This window comes from Osmerus mordax, chromosome 6 (assembly GCF_038355195.1).
Source record: "Osmerus mordax isolate fOsmMor3 chromosome 6, fOsmMor3.pri, whole genome shotgun sequence".
Taxonomy (NCBI): Eukaryota; Metazoa; Chordata; class Actinopteri; order Osmeriformes; family Osmeridae; genus Osmerus; species Osmerus mordax.
The window spans coordinates 3,362,128-3,385,609 of record NC_090055.1 but is presented as its reverse complement, the minus strand read 5'-3'; the positions used below and the strand labels follow the sequence as shown (position 1 = coordinate 3,385,609).

The window sequence follows — 23,482 nt, the reverse complement described above, 5'->3', positions numbered from 1 at the left end:
ACCTTAAGGATAATTTAGGAAATGTCAGTTAATTTTCCGATTTCTTCTGTAGGATCACATTCAGTTTGAGTGTCTGTCTTTATGGTCTGGTTTGATCAGCCCCTCTCTATGCTTTTCTTAACCCTTGTTATCTTCGGGTCATTCTGACCCATCAGTCATTGTGACCCACCGTCGTATTGCGACAAATTTACCTCATACAAAAACAAAGTGAAGCATTTTCTTTTAACTGTCGGGCTGTCTCAGACCCCCCACATTGGAATGGTTAAAAGAAAATTATTTTTATTTGTTTTTGTATTGGGTAAAATTGGGTAAACACAACGATGGTTCGTTATGAACCTTTGGGTCACGTGACCCGAAGGCAGCACGAGGGTTAAAAGAAAATACTATTAATTTGTTTTTGTATTGGGTAAAAACAACGATGGTTTGTTGTGAACCTTTGGGTCATGTGACCCAAAGGCAGCACAAGGGTTAATCCAGATATTTTTTTAAGTAACCTAAAAGGGGTTACCCTCATTCAGATGAATTTGGTAAACAAGGCTGTTTGGCAGCATTGACAAAACTTAAGTTGAGCATTATTGATGGATGCAAATAGACCCCAGGGCACCACAACAGATAGGAAACTGTATTATCTATAGCGGCCTCTCAACCCTGGTCCTCGGGGTCCCCCTGCCCTCCATGTTTGGATATTTCCCAGCTACCACACACCTGATTCAAATTAAAGGTTGATATCAATTTCAGCAGAAGCCCAAGGACCCATTCATTTTAATCAGGTGTGTTGATTCAAATGAATGAAAACATGCAGGGGGGTCCCTGAGGACCAGGGTTTAGGAAGGCTGATCTACAGTAAAGCCACACACACACACAGCTACTAATGACATTGCAAAGGCAATGGTTGCAGAGGTGTTGTTTAAACTGTAGATTAGATGCAAGAGGAATACAACTCAATAGTTACATTAAAGATGGGTTAAAAACTAGCTACATATACCAAAAAGTCTGTAGTGGAGAAAAGATTTTATTTTATTTTTGAGGCACTGGCATTCATATACTTTCAGAAAAGGAAACTTTTTATCAAATTAGATTGCTTGACAGAATATCAATGGTTCACCTCCGCTGACATGACAAAGTGACAGGTCCTTGAAACAGAGTCAGACACATACGGCTCACAGGGTCCATCAGGCTTCAAACACACTGGATTTCACTGACGACAGGAAAGGTTATGGATTCGGTGATAATGCTGGTTAACTGTCCCACCACGAACCTTTGGAGCACAAAAGTTTAAAAAAAATACATGACCAAATATTGTCCTCTCGTCGTTTCGTGCGATGCTTCGGTTGTGTCGTTATCTTCAATGTCAAGACCACAAAACTCAGTATTGTTGAGACCAGATTGGAAAACATCAGATTGGTCTTTCTGCTGGTTGACACAATGCTGCAGACTGGCTTCCAACAACTCAAAGACAGTATACTAACCTTTCATTTGGCGCTTTAAAACCATGGGGAGGTAAAACTGTGATACTATGAAATAAGTGACTTTCATTTGCCAAATTAAAACTTTCCTCTGGCGGTGGAAACTGCGGATATAACTTCCTTCAACATAATCCTTGTCAGAAAACACCAAGGTTGCGCAACGAGTCTCAGGTTCTCCTTTTGTTTCACCAGACAGTGATAACCTGGCTGTGACTCACATTGCTGGAAGTTTTGTGGGCATCTAATTACTTGCTGCTTCCTTGAGCCACAGGGTCAATACAGGTTTTTTTTTTAGAAGACAACAAAAGACCGGAAGGCAAACAAACACGTGAACAGGAAAGCAGATTTACTGTCTGGAGGAGTGAGTAGAGGATAGATTAAGGCACTTGAGGGAACGGGAAGAAGAGTGAGTGTCCAGCTGAGGCGGAGGGGGGCATGTTTCAACGCCAGGTCTACTGCACATCTAAAAGGAACGCTTGCCCATTGTGATCAAGGACCCTTGTGACTCGTCAGGTTCTACCAGTCAAGTTGTCATCTGATCTGCTGCCCCGAAGTCTGTCTGTACCACTTTGTGCTTAACGGAGGCATAAAGTACAAAACATTTAAACTGATCAACGCGCATAATTGGATGTACGCCCCTTTGAAAACTAGGTGAACCACACATGGATGAGTCCTACACACGTAAACCCCCTTTTAAAGACGACTTATTTACAGGTCTATTCGGAAAGCTGTCCTTTCGTGTGGTTCTCTGGCCTTCCTTGAAGCACCAAGATGGCTATCCTCAGACAGTCAAAGCGGCTCATTTTGGTTCCTGGAATAATCCATATATTTCAGCTTTGGTTTCTGTTTCTCTTCTCATCCACCTGCTCATAGAAGCTCTAGGAAGAACCTGACCAGTAGCACAAGCCTCTCTCAACCCAGCAGAGCATTATCCACACCATCCTGTGATGTGAGCAGTATGGCTGTAACCATACAGAGCTGGACAGCTGGCACGTTGGGCGTTAACACATTGGTTTAACTAGACAAGCTGGAAAACTGCCCGTCGTAAATCGGCCACTGCTGTAAACTAAAAACTTTCGATAAAAAAGAAAACTGACAGATTTGGGTGTGCTTTGATTACTTAAATGGAGGACAAAAAAGGAGAATTGGTCCAAATATTGCTGATTGTGCAGCAGAGGATGTGATGAATGCCAGATGCCTCTTTCTCCTGAAAGAGGAAACAGGCTTATTAGGAAGAAATCCTGTGAGACCAAATCTTTGTTTGTTTAGAAACCTAGAGAAACACACAAACTTGAACTATATATATCAATATAGTTCTCAAGTTTGTGTGTTTCTCTAGGTTTTGGTGGTGTGGTTTATATATTTTCTCCATTATTGGTACCAGCAAACCACACCACCAAAATTCAGAGAACAGCCAACAACTGCTGCCCCAGGTCTCTCACCGTTCAGGCTGCACTGAGCTCCCTGCGTCGGTCGCTGCCTGCCTCCAGCTCCGCGTCCGGGTCCACAGAGTGGAACTCGGCCACGTACAGGCTCTTGTCGATGCTGCCGGGGATGGGCTTGATGTCGGTCACCAGCTGGTCCTCGATGGACTTCAGGTTGAAGCGATCCTCCGAGGTGATCAGGTTGATGGCCAAGCCAAGGTGACCAAACCTCCCTGGAAACAGGTACAGACAGGTGAGTGATTAAATTGAGTTAAATTGAACAACAACAAAATATATGCTACCGATATGTACAGGTTGCTTTTCATTAGTTCCTTGTTGTGAAATGCCAAAATAGCCATGGTCAGCTTTTGTGGACCCTTCCTGATTTTCCTTCAGGGCAGGACTGTGAAGGGGTGGTTATGATTGAGAACACTCACCAGATCTGCCAATGCGATGCAGGTAGGTCTCTGCATTCTTCGGGAAGTCAAAGTTGATAACCACATTCACAGCTTGGATGTCGATTCCTCTGGTGAACAGATCTGAACACGGACAAACGCAAGCATCGGTCAGTCAGACGGACGAGAGGCGTGCCACTACGTCAAACTGAACGGTCCCACCCCCTTGTGTACCTGTGCAGACCAGGTTCCTACACAGTCCGTTCCTGAAGTCGTGGAACACGCGGTTCCTGTACTCCTGCATCATCTTGGCGTGGATGTAGAAGCAGGAGTAGCCCAGCTGGGTGATCTTCTTGGCCAGCAGCTCCACCCTCTGGGTGGAGTTACAGAAGATGATTGACTGGTTGATCTGGAGCTGGTGAATTTAGGATGAGTAGAAAAGGCCATTAGACAAAACACTATAAAAAGGCGTTTAGGTGTACAGCACCTATCTCACTTGACCCAAAGGTTCATAACGAACCATCGTTGTGTTTACCCAATACAAAAACAAATAAAAATGAGACAGCCCAACGGTTAAAAGAAAATGCTTCACTTTGTTTTTGTATGCGGTAAAGTTGACGCAATACGACGGTGGGTCACAATGACTGATGGGTCAGAATGACCCAAAGATAACACAAGGGTTAAACAGTTGAAGGTAGGAGCTCTGATACAGAATCTCACCGAGCACGCCCACAAATGTTTTTTTATGAAACGATCTCGCTCTCTACATAGAAGCTTTCAGCGTACCAAGCTTGATTCTAGGGGTTGAAAGCCACTACTTAAAGCAGTAGGGGTGGGAATCTTTTGGTACCTGACGATTCGATTCACAATTTTTCAAAGAAAAAAAAAAAAAAAAAAAAAAAATGTGTGAATCGATGTGAATCGATTCCCCACCCCTATCAAACAGCATTCCTCAAACCATGGAGCCATCACTCACCCTGGAGAAGAGGGTGTTGAGGCAGTGGACCTTCTGCCTCTCAGTCACGTACGCATAGTACTGAGTGATGCCCTTTAGAGTCAGCTCCTCCATCAGGTTGATCTCGTAAGGCTTCTGCAGGTGTTTGGCCTGAAGGAGAGGGGGAGGAAATCAACACGCGACTTACATCCCAGTGTTTCTCCTACCATTACATTAGGGAGGCGCACCGCCGCCCCAACGGCACCCCCCGGAAGGTCAAGTACATTTTGTTGAATTTTTTATTTATTTATCTATATATATTTTTTTTTAAATATAGCACCAGATCACAAAATAAGTAATTTAAGGTTACCTTTCCTATAAAACAGGTCTATACCCTTCTTTTATTAAACAAACTAAATGGCCTTATGTTATTTATCTTATTTACACAACGGTATGTCATTTCTGTCTCTACCCCACTCGCCAACGCCCTCCCCCAAAGCTGTAAACTTAGGGGAAACACTGCATCCAATTCAATAGAATGTCAATTCCAATTTACATTTAGTAATTTAGCAGACGCTCTTATCCAGAGCGACTTACAGTAAGAACAGGGACACTCCCCCGAGGCAAGTAGGGTGAAGTGCTTTGCCCAAGGACACAACATTTAGCTCGGCCTGGAATTGAACCGGCAACCTTCTGATTGGTAGCCCGATTCCCTCTCCGGTCAGCCATCTGACTCCCATTTTGGAAAATGGGTAATCGTTTCCTCTTCCTTGTGGATCCCCCCCTCCCCCATTCTCAATCATCGAGGGGCTCACCATGAACTTCTGCACACTCATGGGGAAGGTGGCAGAGTACAGCAGAATCTGCCGGTTCTTGGCTAGGAAGCTGATGATGTCCTCGATCAAGACCACAAAGTCCTGAGACAGCAGCTTGTCCGCCTGGAGAAGGAGAGAAGGGGGGAGGAGAGAGTGAGACTGGGTGTGTTGGTGTGAGAAAGATAAAGACTAGCAGTGTGGTGTTTATACACTGAGCATATGAGTACAAGGCATCTCCAACAGTTTAATAATAAAATGTTTTAAGTGTCACTTCTAATCAGAAGACTTCTTCTCTTCAAAAATTGACATGAGAAACATCTCAAATTCACCTCATCCATGACCATCATCTGGACTTTATCCACCTTGGCTACGCCCTTCTTTATCAGGTCCAGGATCCTGCCTGGTGTGGCAATTACCACGTGAACTGAAGAGGGTGGGAGAGGGGGGTGGGGGCAGTGAGAACATAGATCTACACATTGGACAGTTGCATAATGATGTAATATAGGCTAAATGTATACAGTACAGCAACAGAACAACACTAGTTTAAAAAGAAAAACTACCAGTTAATGCATTTCCCTCTTGACCATCTAAGATCAATGGATCAAAGCAACCTCAATACGGATACTTTGCCAATGAGAGACAGCCGTACCTATCTCGTCCAGACGCATGATGTCGTCCCTCAGGTTGGTGCCTCCGGTCGTAGCCATGACCTTCACCCCACCCAGGTGCTTGCTCACTTGGATGCTGATCTGGCTCACCTGCAGGGCCAGCTCTCTGGTGGGCACCATCACCATGGCTGGAGGGGGGGAAAGCAGGTTGTAGGGGAAAGGAAAAGAAAAAGGGTCTTGAATTCAGATAAGGACTACATAGCAACATTTCACAAATGATCAACGTGCTTAACCCTTGTGTTATCTTCGGGTCATTCTGACCCATCAGTCATTGTGAACCACCGTCGTATTGTGACAAATTTACCGCATACAAAAACAAAGTGAAGCATTTTCTTTTAACCGTTGGGCTGTCTCAGACCCCCGACATTGCGAAGGTTAAAAGAAAATTATTTTTATTTGTTTTTGTATTGGGTAAAATTGGGTAAACACAACGATGGTTCGTTATGAACCTTTAGGTCATGTGACCCGAAGGCAGCACAAGGGTTAAGCTGTAATGTAAACTTTCTAATCAAACACACAGCAATGTTCTGCTGGTGGCAGACACCCATCACAGCAGAGTGTGTGTGGGCGTCTTCAGAGTCTGTGCCAGTGGAGGCAGCCATATGTCAGGGAGAAACTGTGTCCCCGTCGAGCGTACTGGAACAGACGACTGCCCACACACTGACCGTGTGCTCGAAACGGTAGGACCGCATTCAAACAAGCTTCTTCAAAATAACAAATTGAAGACCAGATCGCACACGACCGACAATCAAAACATCACGTACTTGTAAAGCTAGAGCTCTTGCGGCAGCCAAGTGACTCACGAGAGAGAGTAAAAAATAAATCCTGCATAGCTCAAACTCAAGACATATTTGAAAGTACTTTCTACAGGCGAAAAACAAGGAGGCTGAACCTCGGTGGCAGAACACGAGGCCTTCACCTTGTATGTGGTCCTTCTTAAGGTCTATTCTCTCCAGGAGGGGGATGAGGTAGGCTCCGCTCTTCCCTGTGCCGTTCTTGGCCCGGGCCAGGATGTCCCTGCCTGACAGAGCTATAGGGATGCTCTCCTCCTGAGACACACACATTTAGACTGGGTTAGATACTGACACCATCATACACATAGATATATTTTTGAATCCCCAGGATGCAAGGCTATGGGCTTCAACAGTTAAAATATCTCAGAAAATAACTGTGGGGAGGGTATTTCAAAGCAAAAAGGACAGGAGGGCTACTTGTATAGGAGAGGGCTTTTCCCATCCCATCTCAAAGATCCCCATAAGCAGCTCCCGCTTCAGGCAGTAGTCCTCAAACTCGTTCCCTTTGGTCGATGTCACATCCTGGGAGAGGAGAGAGGTTAAAGGTAATATTATAAAATGGGTTAAACTGGGATCCCTAAAAGCCATGCTGTCAGATGACTTACTGAGGTTCTTAATCTGGTATCTTTTGGAGGGAGCTGCAGGCACTTCTTCCAGTCATCTCCGAACCTGGTCAGGATTCAGATGGACGCTAATGTGAGTCTTCAGTACAACTGACAACCCTAACAACATCTGTTAAAATGAGTGCTTGGGAAATACCAGAAACAATGACTCAATTTTATTCCTAAAGAAGCAACAAGTCAGAAGTGAAAGGCTTTGAGGAGCCGTTTGTTGCAGCTCACCTTATGCCCCCACTACCCTGGGGAATGCTGCCTCCTTTCGGAGGGACACCTGGTAGCTGGGCAACAGCCAGGGGTCCTGACTGTAGACCAGTTGCTTTGGCCTGTCCTCTCATCTGCCCGTTTGGCTTGTTCAGTGCCATTATGGATGCAGGGTTCTCCATTCTTGCTGTAGCCATGGCGTTACGAGATTTAGCTTGAGTCCTCTTATCTCTACCAGTATAAAGCTAAATTTGTTTTTATTTTTATTTATTTTTCCTGTGTTTTCTTAAATCTTCTTTTTAGGAAGTTGGCTCAAATGCCCACGTAGAATCTCTGTGTAAAATAGCTCTAAAAACCGAAGAACTAAAAAGCTTTGTTTCTAGCTTCTCCAATCAAAGAACCTACGTGTACACAGCTTAACGTGCAGATCTCTTGAAAAATAGAGTCTGACGTAAGATCCCTGTCTATATACAAGACAACTCTCCAAAAATGGGAGAAATTAGCATTTATATGAATAAATAGATCATATATCAGTTCAAAACAATTCTGCGTTGGTTCTCTTTCTTCCAAAAGTCAACTGGCTGGCTTGCAGCTTTTTATTGTTTGTTTTTGATTTTTTTTTTATTCCTTTTATTTGTAGTATTAGGCTTTTCCCGTCTTCTAAACAGGTGAGCTTTGTTTCTGTATGTGTGTGTTCACAGATGTCGTTCTGACTGTCCAAGTGGATATCTGTTTTTTGACATTCATATAAACCCGTTGCAAAATGTGGTCCTCCTGGCCAATCACATGGACTATTACTATGATTTAATATTTTCTGTCTCTTTCAACTTGGTATGTCGCTAATGCTCATAAATTGGTTCCTGGCATAGACAAAAATACAGGAATATTTTGGCTTATGTTTTCTTCAGTGAGTTTTCAATGTTTGCTCTGCAATTGTCGTCACTCGACTCGTATGGCTTCTATTGTAGATGTAGTTGCTCGACAAACGACCTGTCAGAATGCACCAGAACAACATACCATTAGGAAACAATGCATAGGAACAAATCGTGCATTACGGAAATATCTTGAAAAAATACCAGAGATGTGCCAGGTCACATGTCAACAGGCAGCTATATAATAATTTTGACTTGTTACCGCTCCCATATGGCGTGTAAAACACCAGTTGCGTAGGCTTGCCAACAACAGAAGCTTGAGCTAATATTAGCTTGATAGCCATCTTAATTATGCTAGCAAAGTTAACAATAGCTATGTAGCTAGTAGTCTAGGTAGTGCTATTTAAGTTAGCTATGAAGATTAAATTTAGTTTTTTAGCTAGAAATCATGTAAGGTGGTATTCTCGTTACTCTAGTGTACCGACTGGCAAGCTCGTTAAGGACGCCATGTAAATCATCCTCGGGCTTTTTCACCATTACATTAGCCACCACCTGGCTTTGATTGCTAGCTAGCTTAGCTAATCTAAACACATTGAGGCAACCAAACCTAAATAGATAGCTGGCCAATTACTTTCTTTTGTCAACATAGCTAGCTAACTATAGTCCAACAGTGAACACATTCAGACGCTTTACCAGAGTTAATCAACTCAACAGCATAGAACCAGATATCTTCCCTGAGAAGTTTCAAGTTTTAGTCAGCGTGCTAGCTTAGGGTTAGCTAGCTAGTTAGCGTGGTGACGTTGGAATCAATAAGCTATAGCTAGCTACGTTTAAGACAAAGTTAAATAGACTTGTAGTCCAATTCATTCAAAAAAATGTTTTACCTTTATGTACATTCATTTAAAGTCTCCTCTTTTTGACTTGGTTGGTAAAAGCAGATATTTGTAGTTTGCTTTACTTTGTTTCTCTAGATATTCACCGACTTCACACTCTTTTGTCTTCTCTCTCAGAAATTGACAATTCAACATGGCCGCGCGCTCGTTTTTAGAGGGTTGCCTTGATCGCTCGTTCCTACTGGTTCTTCAGCTGCCTGAGCTTGTGCACGATTCACCCAATCACACAGCCTCGTTCAAATTCAATAAAAATAGGCCAACTCAACTGTGTAGAAAAAATATTTATTTCACATCATTAAATGAAAAACTCGTAAAAATTACATGGTTTCAGACAAAAAGTTATAAAAACTGTCATAAATTCACTTGTCAGGGAATCCGTGAACAATACAGATTTAGCTACAGACATGCAGTCCACACACATACACACACACACATGCACACCCACACACACATAGAGTGAACTGTGCAATGAGTCATGCAGAAAGATTTTTAAAATAGTCTCACAACCAGCATTAATGCAGCTATTTGTAAACCTCTGACACCGACATGTTTGTCCTTAATCAATCGCATTGATCCGATTGATAACAGCACAACTTTCGTTGTATTGTGGGGGTTCATGGCAACATCTTCCTTCTAGAAAATGCTCTGAACATTCTGTTCACCCACTACAGTGCACACCCTATCAGGTCACCCTTTCAATCATTCAACATTGAAACAACTACGTTAACTGCAGCAGGACAGTGAAAGCACAAGCTTCCCTATCAACTGTCACCTTTGCCCCCACTGCTAACACTCAGGGTGGAGGCTAATGATTGGTCACTACAACAGCTGAGGGGCCGTGATTCGCCAGTAGAGGTTTGGGAGGTAGGGCAGAAGCCTGCTTGGGTAGGGAGTAGGATGAAGGAGCTCTCAGGGTAGTAGTTACCCTGGGCAACAGGTTGGTAGTAGACTGGGTGATCTGGCATAAGAGCCCGCACAGTACAGTCACCCAAGGGTGAATGGTTCAAAGAAGAAAGGTAGAGAGGGACAGGATAGGCCCTTCCCTGGGGCAGGTCAGCTACGGCCATGTTGTTGAAACCCATCCTAACTGGCTGAGGCTCTATCTCCGGGATCTCCATGGGCGACAGGGGGCCCGATGAGCTGTCGATTGATTGGCTGTGTGCGAAAGATATGGAAGGAACCCTGGGGTGCTGTGCAGCACCGCGGTGGGAGGGGAGAGGCGTGGTTGACCGTGCTCCTCGGGTGCCGTAGTTGGGTGACAGGGAGCCTAGAGGAGGAGGAGTGGTTAGTTTATTCTAAGGTTACAAGTAATATTTCTAAACGTGTGTGTGTTCATGTTCTCACCGGTTAATCTGTGGGGCAAGCTCCTTGGAGGCAAGGCAGATGCACTCTGCTGCTCTTGAGTTTTGGGCAGCTTTGAGCCCTTGCCTCGCAACACATCTGTTACCTGGTGGAGATTCAGGTCGAGAGTCAGAACACGCCCACGGAAAACGCCATGTGATCTCTGACCTATACTAGAGCAGCTGTGGGAAAACCCATACATCCCAGTCTGTTGGGCTTAGTGATGTAAAAGGTGTTCAGCCACTAGAGGGCAGGAGACAACCAGAGTACGGATGTTGAATTCCATCTTTAGCCAATCAATGTATGATGCCTGAACACACACTTACTTTTTCAATCTCTCTGGTCTTCTCTCTATCTCAAGCCCCCTCCCCCAATATCTCTCTCTCTCTCACCCGTTTATTCTTGGCCACCATGACGGGGGTGTCGTTGTGGTAGTTTTTGAGACTGCTGTCTGCCCCGTTCTTCATCAGGAGGCGAACCGTGTCCACCTGGCCGCGGCCACAGGCAACGTGCAGGGCTGTGTTCCCACTGTACGACTGGCTGTTCACATCACAGGCATTCTGAGAGAGCGAGAGAGAGAGATAGAAAGAGGGAGGGAGAGAAAGGGAGAGATATAGTGTGAGAGAGAGAGATAGAGTGTGAGAGAGAGAGAGAGAGATAGAGAGCGAGAGATAGAGAGAGTGAGAGAGCGAGAGCGACAGAGAGAGAGAGAGAGAGAAAAAGGGGGGAGAGAGAGAGAGAGAGAGAGAGAGAGAGAGAGAGAGAGAAAGGGGGGAGAGAGAGAGAGATGTAGGGAAGAGGGATGAGAGAGACAGGAAAATGATGGCAAGAAAATTGGAAGGGGAAGATCAGATCGTTGTTGATTACGATGATGATGATCCAAAGACGAGGTCCAAGATTTCTTATCATCAAACAGAGGCTTTAGTAAAACATCTAGTCCATTTCTTGTAAATCAGCAACTAACCAGAAATGAAAAAGAAACCTAAGAAAACTAGGGTGGAGCCAGTACAAGACCATAGACAACTTAACTTCTGGTGAAAAGGCTATTCTGTAGAATAACTGAGTCACATACACACAGACAATTTTACACACACATGAAGGCACATTTACAAACACACACACAGACACACAGACACAAACACACACAAACAGTCATACCTCAATAAGGAAGTGGACCATGTCAGCATTATGGTTTTCCACAGCATGCATGAGAGGACTCTGACCACTCTTGTTGTCCTGTTGACAGAGAGGAGCACAAGTAGTGAGTGTGAGTATAGTGAGCTAAAACAGAGAAACAAAAAACAAACAAAGAATTACTAAGGAGGGACAGAAGCGCTGATGCATTATGGGGCAGAGGAGGGACTGACCATAGCATTGATGCTGGCCCCGGCATCCAGAAGAAGTCTGGCCAGCTCCACGTGACCCCCCTGCACTGCCAGGTGTAGAGGAGTCAGCCCTGGGACGAGGAGAGGACAGAAGAGTAGAGGTGAAGGGTAAGCAGAGGGCACTTAAGCTGGGGACTTCCACACCCATAATCCTGCCATTATCGTCATCACTAACAGTGTCGGAGCAAAGTCCAGTTTGTACATAGACAAGCTGACTATAAAGCTTTCTCTTATGTATTGCGGAGTCACACACACACACACACACACACACACACACACACACACACACAGCCAAACACTACACACATTCATATGTACACACACAAAATAACACATTTGCATACACACTGTGCACAAATGATAACTTCCACTTTAAGGTGGGTGGTGTTTTTACGGGTTATCTGCGGGTTATCTGCAGCTGGAGTAAAGTGAAATCCATGCTGTCATGCCCAGACATGTCACAGTGACACTGTCATCATCCCAAAAGTCGAATACCAAATACTATAACATGACCTCAGCTTATAACAATACGCTAAACCCCTCATTACGTATTTACATTGACAGAGGAAAATTACGCAGGGATATTATGCACTATGGAGACTTACCCTCAAAGTTTCTGATTTCCAGACAGAGTGAGGGGGAGCGGGAGGGGAGGGCCTGGCTGAGGAGAACTGAGAGGCAGGCCTGCTGACTGTGCTCACAGCAGAGATGGAGCGATGTCTGACCGCAGCGGTCCAGAGCAGCGTGGTCAGCACCCGCACGCAGCAACGCCTCGACAAGCTTGGCCTGGTGGGTGATCACCGCCAGGTGCAGTGGGGTCTGGAGGACCAATGAGAGAGAAGGAGAGATAGGACCAATGAGAGAAGAGGAGAGATAGGATCAAAAGTAGGAAGGTGGAGGAAGAGTTGAGACTTGTATTCCCTGGTAATAAAATCATTTATACATCTTCAATCTCAGACATCAGATAGGTTGTTGAAGGTAAGTTTCTAAGGTAAACAATAGGGGTGGGGGAAAAAAATCGGTTCACATTTGAATCGCAATTCAGTCTTCAGTTGTTTTTTTTTTATACAGTATATATTTTATTGTTTGTGTTTAAAAATCGCAAGACAAGAATCGATTCGAATCGTAAGGTACCAAAAGATTACCACCCCTAGTAAACAGGCTCTCTCCCTCTCCATATAAATATCATGGTAAACACAGACACACAAAACCTCTTGAGCAATGCAACTTCAATTGAACAAGAGACTGATACATTAAATACTACTGATAACAAAGGTACACATTTCATTGATCCAGTTAACAAATTCTGAAAACTTGATTAAACAACATTGACCAATCTGGCCTCAGTACATGACCGTCACTCTTCCAGCTTGTTCATCAATGCACAAACCACATGGGAATTTCTCTCTTATATCAGATTTAAGAATTTTACAAAACAATTTTAGCGCTAAGACAGATAACCTCCTGGTGATCTATGATCTTTGGCTTTAGTTTCACTCTCCAGAAAGTGTCTGTGTGTAAGTGTGCGATGGCGGGTTCCAGCTCAGAGATTGTTCAATCGAACAATGGGGAGAGCACCGAGTTAAATTCCTGCTCTCCCTTCCTCAAAGAAATCACTCCAATTTCCCTGAACCCTACGTGACTCAAACAAACAAACAAATCACACAGATCCGCTCAGCCATCTGACCCCACCAAAACACACAGCACACATTCGTGAGCAACTGCATCTACATAAAGAGGGAAGGTAAAACCAAACCCACACCCCTAAATCACTAATCACATACAGTAAACCAAACACACACTGTAAACAGGGAGTCAGATGGCTGAGCGGTGAGGGAGTCGGGCTAGTAATCTGAAGGTTGCCAGTTCGATTCCCGGCCGTGCCAAATGACATTGTGTCCTTGGGCAAGGCACTTCACCCTACTTGCTTCGGGGGGAATGTCCCTGTACTTACTGTAAGTCGCTCTGGATAAGAGCGTCTGCTAAATGACTAAATGTAAATGTAAATGTAAACAAAATGTATTCGTAAAAAACACTGGCACAGCTTCAGCGCCAACACTGCATATTCGTCTCACGAAACACCAGAGGAAGTGAAGATTTAAAAAGTCAGAGTTACAATAATGTCAATTCTAATTAAAAGGTCTGTGCCAAAGAGAAGCTTTAATAGGCGTCCAAAAAACACTTCAGGGTTCATAGAGCTTCATACCAGTTTCCTGTAAACCATTCCACAAACAGAGAACAAACTCAAGCCTAGATAAGAGAGCAAGGCTGAGAGAGAGGTAGGGAGTGTACAGTCTGTATGTGTGAAGGCCAGGGATAGTGAAAACGAGGGAGAAGGGGAGAGGAGGGGAAAGATGGGATAAGGGAGGGAAAATCCCTGCTCCCCTGCTGTTGGTCCTGGCACACTAACATTCCTGTCAACAATGAGGAAATAGAGGAGTTTTCTTACTACAAGGAACTGACTTGGGCCCTGCCAGGGAACTTTCAGGAAACAAAAAAGGGTGGATGAACAAACCCACAAAGAATGAGTGTGTGCACAGGGTGTCCCAGTTGTGCAACAGAAACTAATAGAGCCTGTGGTTGAACAATGTGGTAATGACCAAAACTATCCACATTCTACTTGATTGTTTCTCCGATAAAAAGCAAGAAACGACAAATTTAAAAATTATTTTCATTACTCAACTGAGACCACAGATATAGAACACAGTACTGTTGGACTCCCTCCAAATACTAGGTAAGATTGGCTCTGCTTGAGAGATTGAGCGAGCGACTCAAGCGACTCAAGGGAAAGTCCCTGACTCTACCCTATAACCTCAGCACAAGGTATGTTGAGAAACAGCCCAGAGCAAAAGAGAGGGGGGTCATGTGATTTCTCGGAACGAGGATACCACATACACGCACACACAAAAAACTATAAAAGCCTCGCTTCAACACACAAACACACTGCATGTCTCGAGCATGCACAGTTCTCTCTCCCTCCCTCTCTCACTCCCTCTCTCTCAATCTCTTTTGTAAAATACTGCCCTGTGTTGGGCAAACCAAGGAAGGGGATGTAGAGGATGTGATGTAGATCAGTGTGGTCATTGTGTGTGTGTGTGTGTGTGTGAAGGGTAGGGGGGGCGTAGCAGCAGCCTGTACTGTGTGCTAACCAAACATCGCAGTAGAGGCAAGGTCAGTGTGGGAGGTTCAAACAGCTGTTTGAATGTGAGCGGCTTCAGTCTCCAGCAACACGAGATGCACTCGCGTGTGCGGTCAACTGCCATCTGGAATTCGTTTCGTGTGAATAAGTGTCATGCGCAGGAATTTCATTTTCAATTAGTCAATAACGTTGGGAAATGTGCTACATCCTGTCACTTTACAGTAATTCTCATGAAACTGGCATAGCAATATTGGTCCAAACTTAGCAAACTTAGTTCCTGCCAGATAGTCTTTTATGGACTCTCCAGGGTTGTCCCATTCCTGGCACTGTCACATAATCTAACAGTCCCTGTCACAGACGGTCCCAGACTTAAGCTTGCGCAAGACAATTGGTCCTTGTTATAAATAATGAAACCGCCCTATCTGGTAGGCAAATCATTGTGGCGAGCTCCACGTCTCAAAAGCTTGTTCTGAAAATCTCCCCTCTAGGTAGTTCACAGGGCACCAATCTGTATGCAGACAGGATATCTCAGAAATGTATCTGCACCATACCTCAGTCCCAGCCTGTGGTGAGAAAAACACAACAAACGGTACAGGCACACTTAAGACGCTAATTCTGGTAAGTGAGCAGAACGGAGTTGAAACCTGGGTTTGGCTTAGTCCCAAGTGTGTATGGCAGCTCTCAGGGTGCGTTCTGTGTCATGGTCATGGCTTAACAAACAGGAAGAGGAAAGGTGGATGAGGCAGGACAAAAAAAGGGAGGTGTTAGAGGGGAAGGGGCACTGGAAACAGATACAACGAATGTGAAAGTGTCAGGAAAGGAAAGACACAAACAGGGAAGTCCTGGATTGGGAAAGTGCACTGACCATGGAGTTCAAAACGGTTTACTGAAGATCTGGATAGGCAGGAAAAGACATGGGCAATATTCACTTCATGAACGTCTTTCCCCTCATTCCGATCACCACTTTTTGAGAACCTATCCCTCCACCCACCACCCCCTGCCCCCACAACCCACCACCATCACCACACACACACACACACACACACACACACGGTCTAGAATGTGCAGTAGGGTATAAATAACAATAGTCTTATCAAAAGTCCAGCTAAATGTACCCGCTCCAACCACAACAGATGTGTGTGTGTATGTTGGTGACTACACATATGTTTGTATGTGTTTGTTTGTGACTACACGTGTGTGTATGTTTGTGACTACACGTGTGTGTGTATGTTTGTGTTTACACGTGTGTGTGTATGTTTGTGACTGTCTTTTGGGAAGTACAGGTGGACTAACCAGTAACAGTGAATTCCACATTCATGTAGCCAGTGTAGGCATTTGGGCTGTGCATATTTGAAAGTTTAGCAAGGCTAGTAGGAAATGAAGGACTTCCTGTTTCTCCGCTTTCCTTGTTATAGTTCACCATGAAGCAAGCGAGGGGTTGTGTGTGATAATACTGTATATGCATGTAGATATAATATAGAACAAGAATATCGGAGGACAGTGCAAGAACGTGTGTGTGTGAATGTTAAGTGTGTCTGTGTGTTGTGTGTACATTGGGTTGTGTGTACATTGTGTGTGTGTATTATGTGTGTGTCTCTCACCTGTCTGAGGTTGTTGTAGGTGTCCAGATCTTTGTGAGCCAGTGTGAGGAGATGAATGAGTCTGTAGACCAACCCCTCCTCACCTTTCACCACAGCAATATGAAGAGCCCTGTAATCCCCCAAAACACATCAGCCAACATCAGAAACCTACACAGACACTATGGCCTTCATACACAAGTAACATTTCGACTTGAATAGACTCAAACGTTTCTATGCACACAATGACACAGTGAAATGACTGTTTCTGTCTGACACGGTGACTCAGCAGATTCTTGACTAAGCTGACCTCACAGTCACCTAACTGACACTACGCCCAAGGTGGAAACGGATTCAAAATCTTATTGAACAATTTCAAACCTTGTGTTTTTATGAACTGAGGCATTTCTCTGACCTATGACCCTATTCTCAGCCTGACAGTTAGGTCTGTAGATAACACATTTCATATCATCGTTTGTGTTTTCAGTAGAAGTTGCTTCCAGTAACAGCTACTTTGGTTTGATGTCATTTCCTGTTATCAGTTACAACGTTAAACTGAAAGGTTGTGAAGGACAAACATTATTAAAAGTATCACATCAGGCTGTCTCTCTTCTGTTCAGTTTAAACGTACCATTTGCCAATGCATACCTCACACACACATAAACTGACACATTGACACATATACTAATTTTCTGTTTCAGAGCAGGAAATTGAGCGACATATTGGTTGAACAATTTTAGATACATTTACGAGAAACTGTAGTCAGCATGATGATCTACCGATTTAACATGAATTGACCTTTCCGGTCAATGGTCGGTTAGAACATGTGTTCCTTGTTTCTTTATTCCTCACCAGGACTATGTGTGTCATGATAAGATTGGCACATATTTGTCCCCTCCCCTTGTCTTACAACCAGTTTAATCCCTTGCACATTCATTTAGGCCTAACCCAAGCAAGAATTCCCACAAGCTCCTGTAACTCTGAGAGAATCTTGGCTTGCACCCTTAACCAACACAAGTAGAAAATGTAAACATCTTTGGTAGAGAGCCTGAGGGAAGTGAGTTTAGTGATTCAGATTTGTTTCTTCAGAGAAAGTCAGCCTGAGATACATAATTTACTGCTTCAATTAAAGGTGCAGAGGAAATAGCACGTTCTTTAGGCTGTTCTAGAGACAAGAGCACGAGCAGAAAGGTCTTAATCAGGAGGATTTGCATGTCAACCAGCACCTTGATGCAATCAATTCAATACTTTCACATCGCACATTTTGTTACATCACACCATAAATACAGATCAGATTTGTTTAAACCAAGGTTTTAATACACACATACACCAGGTACTCTCATGCATTTGCCGTGAGACTCACGCATTTCATCAACACCTTGTATTTATCATGAATTTCAATAATTGCTTATGCTGAGAAATAAGGGATAACCTGTGCCGCGATATATATGGACAAGGCGCATAACAGACCATTATCAGTTTCTTCAATCTAAGTGGATAGCATAATAACACGCAAATAGCGAACTTTGAAACAGCAACTCGTACGGACGTCACATATTTTGATTCGATTGGGGAAATACAAATAGAAGAGGAACATGGGCCCAAACAAAAATTTAAATGATGACCAATTTAGGACAACTTAAAACTCTCAAGGTCTCCTCTTGGTCACAATACGATCAAACAGCATCCAAAAGTAAAACATCTATCTGACCATGAGTACTGGTTATTTCCCCTTTCTCGTAAACAAGACCTTTACCACTCATCACAAATCTTCCTAACGAAATTGAATATGGCCATTTCTCCACTGCTGTTCAATCAGGATCTGAATCTGAATCAGAGTTTAATCGCCAAGTCAGTGTACAGAAACAAGGAATTTACTGTGATGGGCAAACAGCTCGTATCACCAGCCCATGTGATCGATGCTACTATGGGGCCCTGGAGCAAGGCACGTCAAACCCAGAGTGCTTCAGCTCAGCATAGCTGTGTCTGATTTACAGTAATGTGTGTCCCTCATTCATTTGTGTGAATTAGTCCCGAAGGATAAAGACAAACTTAGAATCAGTACTCTCTGATATTCTTTTATAAACTGTGCATCATCACGATTCATAATTGCATCCTATACATCTTGTAACTCTGCCGTAAACACAGTGAGTAGGTTTGATTGAATACGTAATACTCCTGGATGATTAGAAGCCAAAAGTGGTGTCCAACACATAGCCAGCTTAACTGTGCACATTGCTCTATGTCCTCTCTCTCTCTCTCTCTCTCTCTCTCAACCCCTCCGTACATCTCAGTCTCTGACTATCTCCCTTGTTGTCGATCTCTCAAGATGAAACTGTGCTCTCGCCTGTTCCTGGAAGTGGGGCAGACCGCAGCCCCAGATAACCCCAGACACACTGACGCAAGGGCCCCCAGCCACAGCACAGAGACAGACAGACAGAGAAAGAGAGAGAGGGCCAGAGAGAGAGAGAGGGCCAGAGAGAGAGAGGGAGAGAGAGATAGAGAGAGAGAGAGAGAGAGGGCCAGAGAGAGAGAGAGAGAGAGAGAGAGAGAGAGGGAGAGGGAGAGGGACAGAGAGGGAGGGAGAGAAAGAGAGAGGGCCAGAGAGAGAGAGAGAGAGTCAGAGAGAGATGGAGAGAGATGGAGAGAGGGAGAGAGACAGAGAGAGATGGAGAGACAGAGAGAGACAGAGAGAGACAGAGAGAGAGAGAGAGAGAGAGAGAGAGAGAGAGAGAGAGAGAGAGAGAGAGAGAGAGAGAGAGAGGGCTAGAGAGGTAGAGATTGAGAGGGCCAGAGAGAGAGAGGGTCACAGAATGAAAGAGAGTGAGACAAAGATAGAGAAAGAGAGAGGGAAGGAGGTATAGAGTGTGTGTGTGTGTGTGTGTATGTGTATGAGAGAGTTGTGAGTTTACCATATCCCCTGTGGCCAGAGGACCAGCTGAGAGAAGCGGTTACATGAATACAGGAAGGGTAAACAAAACAGCATTGCTGACTGCATAGCCGTTGTCAAAACCTGGGGATGCATGGTAGACAATCTCAGAAACGATGTGCTAGAGAGTGACAGATATTGAAACTACAAGGTGATGGTTTGAGAAAATTACGAAAAAGAGAGACACAAAGGGCGAGAGGGAGAGACAGAGGGAGATGGGAGAGACGGTGAGAAAGAGAGAAAGGGGTAAATAGAGTCAAAGCGGTAAATGAGGAAGTGGGGAGCGGATGTTTGGGTTTTTGAGCCCATTCATTTAAAAACAGTGAGAAAAAAAGAAAGACAAAAAGAAGAAGCAGATATACAGAAACACCTGAGGAAACCGCAGTCACACAACTGAGGCGCACGCTCGCAGGTTTTCCCGAAACTAAGGGGCTCAGAGGCGCTGAGAACTGAGGATCAGCACACCATTGACGTAAGAGCAGACACACGGACACACACACACACACACAGACTTGTACTCTCACTGAGGACAGGGTAAGGGGGGCTGTGAATGTATTTTTCTGCTGAACTCTTAGATCCTCTTAAGACACACCACAATGCAACAAGCAGGTACAAGCTTGGGAAATGTTCAACAACTTCGACAGAGTGGCGTGAATTCTTGAGAATAGAGCCTCGGGTGAAAAAACCCTTATCTAGGTGTTGCATCAACAAGATAAAATAAAGCCTTGTTTGCGTAGTTTATGATGTATGATGCAACTGTAGGCTAAATTAGATGGGGGTCAGATGGCTGAGCGGTTATGGAGTTGGGCTATTAATCAGAGGGTTGTTGATTCGATTCTCGGCCGTGCCAAAGTGTGTCCTTGGGCAAGGCACTTCACCCTACTTGCCTTGGAGAGAATGTCCCTGTACTTACTTTAAGTCGCTCTGGATAAGAGCGTCTGCTAAATGTAAATCAAAGTGTTTTCTTCTGCAGGCTGACCCGTCCCACCAGATGCAGTGTGTATGTTTTCCACACTGGTCATTACACTGTGCAGGTGGCTTGGTAAAGTGTTTGTCATTTCAGTGCTATTCCCCAGGCCACACACACCAAATGTATGATAACAGACCTCTTCAAACTCTATCCGGACTCATAACTTAATCTAAGGGTACCATGCAGAGCACTCATCTGTTTGTATTGGCAAAATGTACCTGTTTGTGATTTTGCCATTTGAAATATGATGTTGTTGGTTTATTGTGTCACACAGACTGTTCCTTGGACTTTACCTACTATAATACTGCTAGAATTGTGCACTTAGTCATCGACTATTGGCTGTCCTTACAACATGTTATTTAGTATTTCGCCTGTATAAAAGCTCAATTACTGTAATACAGCCAAGCTAAAGAGTGGGCTTGACATTTTCAGGTCTCCAGCCTCAGTCATGTGTTTCTGTTCTCGAGATGCAAATATCAGCAGCAAACAGCAGTGAAACTACAGAAACATGAGACTAGGATGATATTCCTGGACAGATTGTGATTTCAGTCATGTGAGTGTGTTTGTTTGTACCATCCTGTTGGTTCAAGAGGGGGGAGGATGACAGCGCCCATCCATGAAGTCAGGGGTTTGATGTTACAGTAAGTATGTGAGCGCTCCACCCCTACACAAAACAGGCGGTTTGACTGACCAGCCCACACACTGTCTCTCCACATGACTCTTACACCACACACTTACTCACTCAATCAGTTCATCCAACCAACACATTACACACACACACACACACACACACACACAATGACAACAGGTCACGGTGTTACCGTAAAATACCCCAAATTCTCCAAAACATCCAGTGAAAGTTTCTCAGAGCAGCAGAACATGGTTCTATGAATCACTGCAGACCTAGACCCATACCCCCACCACCAGCAAACACCAACCGAATGTACTACCTTATTCATAATACACACAGATCTAACTCTCACAACTCACACACACCACTTTCCAACCTAACCCAACCTACTCCATGACAAATACACACACACACTTGACTTCCACTTCACACAAACACACATGCAAACACCTGTAAAGTACCACCTCCTATTACAGCCAATCGCAGACAAATCGCCATAGGGATCGAATGAATGAAGTGGGTAGGTTACAGAGTGACTTATATACACTGGAGTGAACATAACATAAAGATAGTTACTGTAGAATACTTCATTCTAAGACACAACATGGGGTGGTCATGATTCTATCTTTCAAAAGGACTACAAGACATGTGGTATCTCAGAGAGGTCTTGCAAGCTACTGTCTCCTGACAGAAACTGGGACACACGGAAACGTCAGTTTAAAAACACAAAACGTACGTGTCGCCATCCTCGTCTGGGTGTGTTGCCAGGGCAACATCCTCCAGCAGCTGTTGGGCCTGGGGGGGGAAGACATAGACTGAATACCCATCTGGGTGAGAGAGAGAGAGTGAGAGAGAGATAGAGAGCTGAGAGAGAGAGAGAGAGAGAGAGAGAGAGAGAGAGAGAGAGAGAGAGAGAGAAGAAAGAGTGAGTGAGAGAGAGAGAGAGAGAGAGAGAGAGAGAGAGAGAGAGAGAGAGAGAGAGAGAGAGAGGAGAGAGAGAGAGAGAGAAAGAGTGAGAGAAAGAGTGAGAGAGATAGAGAGACATGGAGATTAGAGTTGGCCATTAACATCTTCTTCAGCCAAAAAGAAAATGTATTAAAAGCAAATAAATCTTGCACATGTACACAAATCTATGGGTCCTGAATATCCATGTCAGTGACCATGACTTGCATATAGCATAAATTGTGCCTTAAACTAAATTCGTTGTTATGCAGATCACAGAAAACGCTGACTAAACAGATTTGTCAACCCACCACTGAATTTACCACAGGTTGACTAACAGAAACCAAGATTCCCAACAAACACACACTTACACACAGATATGCACAGACTGCACATCTTCGTAACTATTTATGTGTTTTTAATACTATTGCTCTACTTTAGCCTTACTCGTCATCTTTTCGTCATCGCGACCATCATTCATCATGCCCATGATCAACATATTAGGATTTTAAACAAAAGCTCTGTCAACAGAAAACGTTTACATGTCACTTCAAACACTCACTTACAGTAAGAATTGACTGCACGAAGATCATTTGATTTATTTTCTGTTTCCTCAAAACCGCCTGCGAGGTGCCGTGGTGGCATCGATAATGCACAACCTTTGCTTTCCTGGTCTTCTCCTTTGAGAACCCGTCGAATATGCAGATTATTTAGTTCGGTTTCTTTCTCTCGTGACAAGTGGTCTCCCCGACTAGATGAAGAATGCGATTGTCCCGGGACGTCTCGTGCAGGAAACGGACGCTTCCTGAAGGGAAGATTCGAGGGGGACTTCTCAATATTCCGTCTGTGTGCTGCACCAGTCTCTCCGGAGGACACTGTATATTTTGGGGAACTCGGAGACTTTGGCGAAGGACCCTGTGACATAGGCGCGTGTTCGAAATGCTCCAAGAAAGTCGGCTTCCCCATGTTCGTAAGGGGTATCACTACCTGAGAACCGTTAGGATATTCCGGTGACGCTGAAATGGTTGCTCTACAGTCCCGATTGTTCACCGATGCCGTGAGTCGAGAAGTTTGCGCCTCCAACGACGCCTCGGTAGAGACACGACTGTTCGCGTTGCAATCTTTTATGTTCTGTGTCCTGTCCTCCACGCCTCTGCGATGCCGCGTCGTAGTGCGCAAATCCAGCGGCACTGTCGGCACATTGTTAGCGTCCATTGTCATGACCACCGGCATGAACACTCAAATGGACAGGTGAATTTCAGCTGCAATAGGAAAGAGCCTACGATAGAATTCACCTACAAGCCCCATGTCATACAGCCTACTGTCCAACGCAAAATATTTGAACGAGGAATTCAGTTTCATGATGTATAATCCTGATATTCCTGATTCCTAGCCTACTGACCCCAAATGTCATAATAATTGTCTATCAAGAAATGTTGAAGACTAGCCAACATTAAATCGAAAGTGCCCTAGGCACAAAATTACA

General features: G+C 44.3%; 2 protein-coding genes across 2 annotated transcripts; both read right to left on the bottom strand.

The window, feature by feature from the left end:
- Nucleotides 1–994: 994 nt before the first annotated feature.
- ddx61 (DEAD (Asp-Glu-Ala-Asp) box helicase 61) lies at nucleotides 995–9,212 on the bottom strand. The gene is made up of 13 exons (XM_067238204.1): nucleotides 9,074–9,212; nucleotides 7,339–8,307; nucleotides 7,102–7,165; nucleotides 6,914–7,018; nucleotides 6,622–6,751; nucleotides 5,684–5,830; nucleotides 5,364–5,458; nucleotides 5,035–5,157; nucleotides 4,262–4,390; nucleotides 3,520–3,700; nucleotides 3,328–3,429; nucleotides 2,909–3,123; nucleotides 995–2,673 (listed from the first exon to the last, which is right to left on the bottom strand). The coding sequence occupies exons 2-12, from the start codon at nucleotides 7,512–7,514 to the stop codon at nucleotides 2,912–2,914; spliced, it is 1,464 nt and encodes a 487-aa protein (XP_067094305.1). The 5' UTR covers nucleotides 7,515–8,307; nucleotides 9,074–9,212; the 3' UTR covers nucleotides 995–2,673; nucleotides 2,909–2,911.
- A 150-nt stretch (nucleotides 9,213–9,362) lies between these two features.
- On the bottom strand, nucleotides 9,363–23,482 carry bcl3 (BCL3 transcription coactivator). The gene is made up of 9 exons (XM_067238385.1): nucleotides 22,563–23,482; nucleotides 21,791–21,881; nucleotides 16,549–16,657; nucleotides 12,414–12,627; nucleotides 11,791–11,879; nucleotides 11,582–11,659; nucleotides 10,816–10,983; nucleotides 10,427–10,529; nucleotides 9,363–10,349 (listed from the first exon to the last, which is right to left on the bottom strand). The coding sequence occupies exons 1-9, from the start codon at nucleotides 23,227–23,229 to the stop codon at nucleotides 9,844–9,846; spliced, it is 2,025 nt and encodes a 674-aa protein (XP_067094486.1). The 5' UTR covers nucleotides 23,230–23,482; the 3' UTR covers nucleotides 9,363–9,843.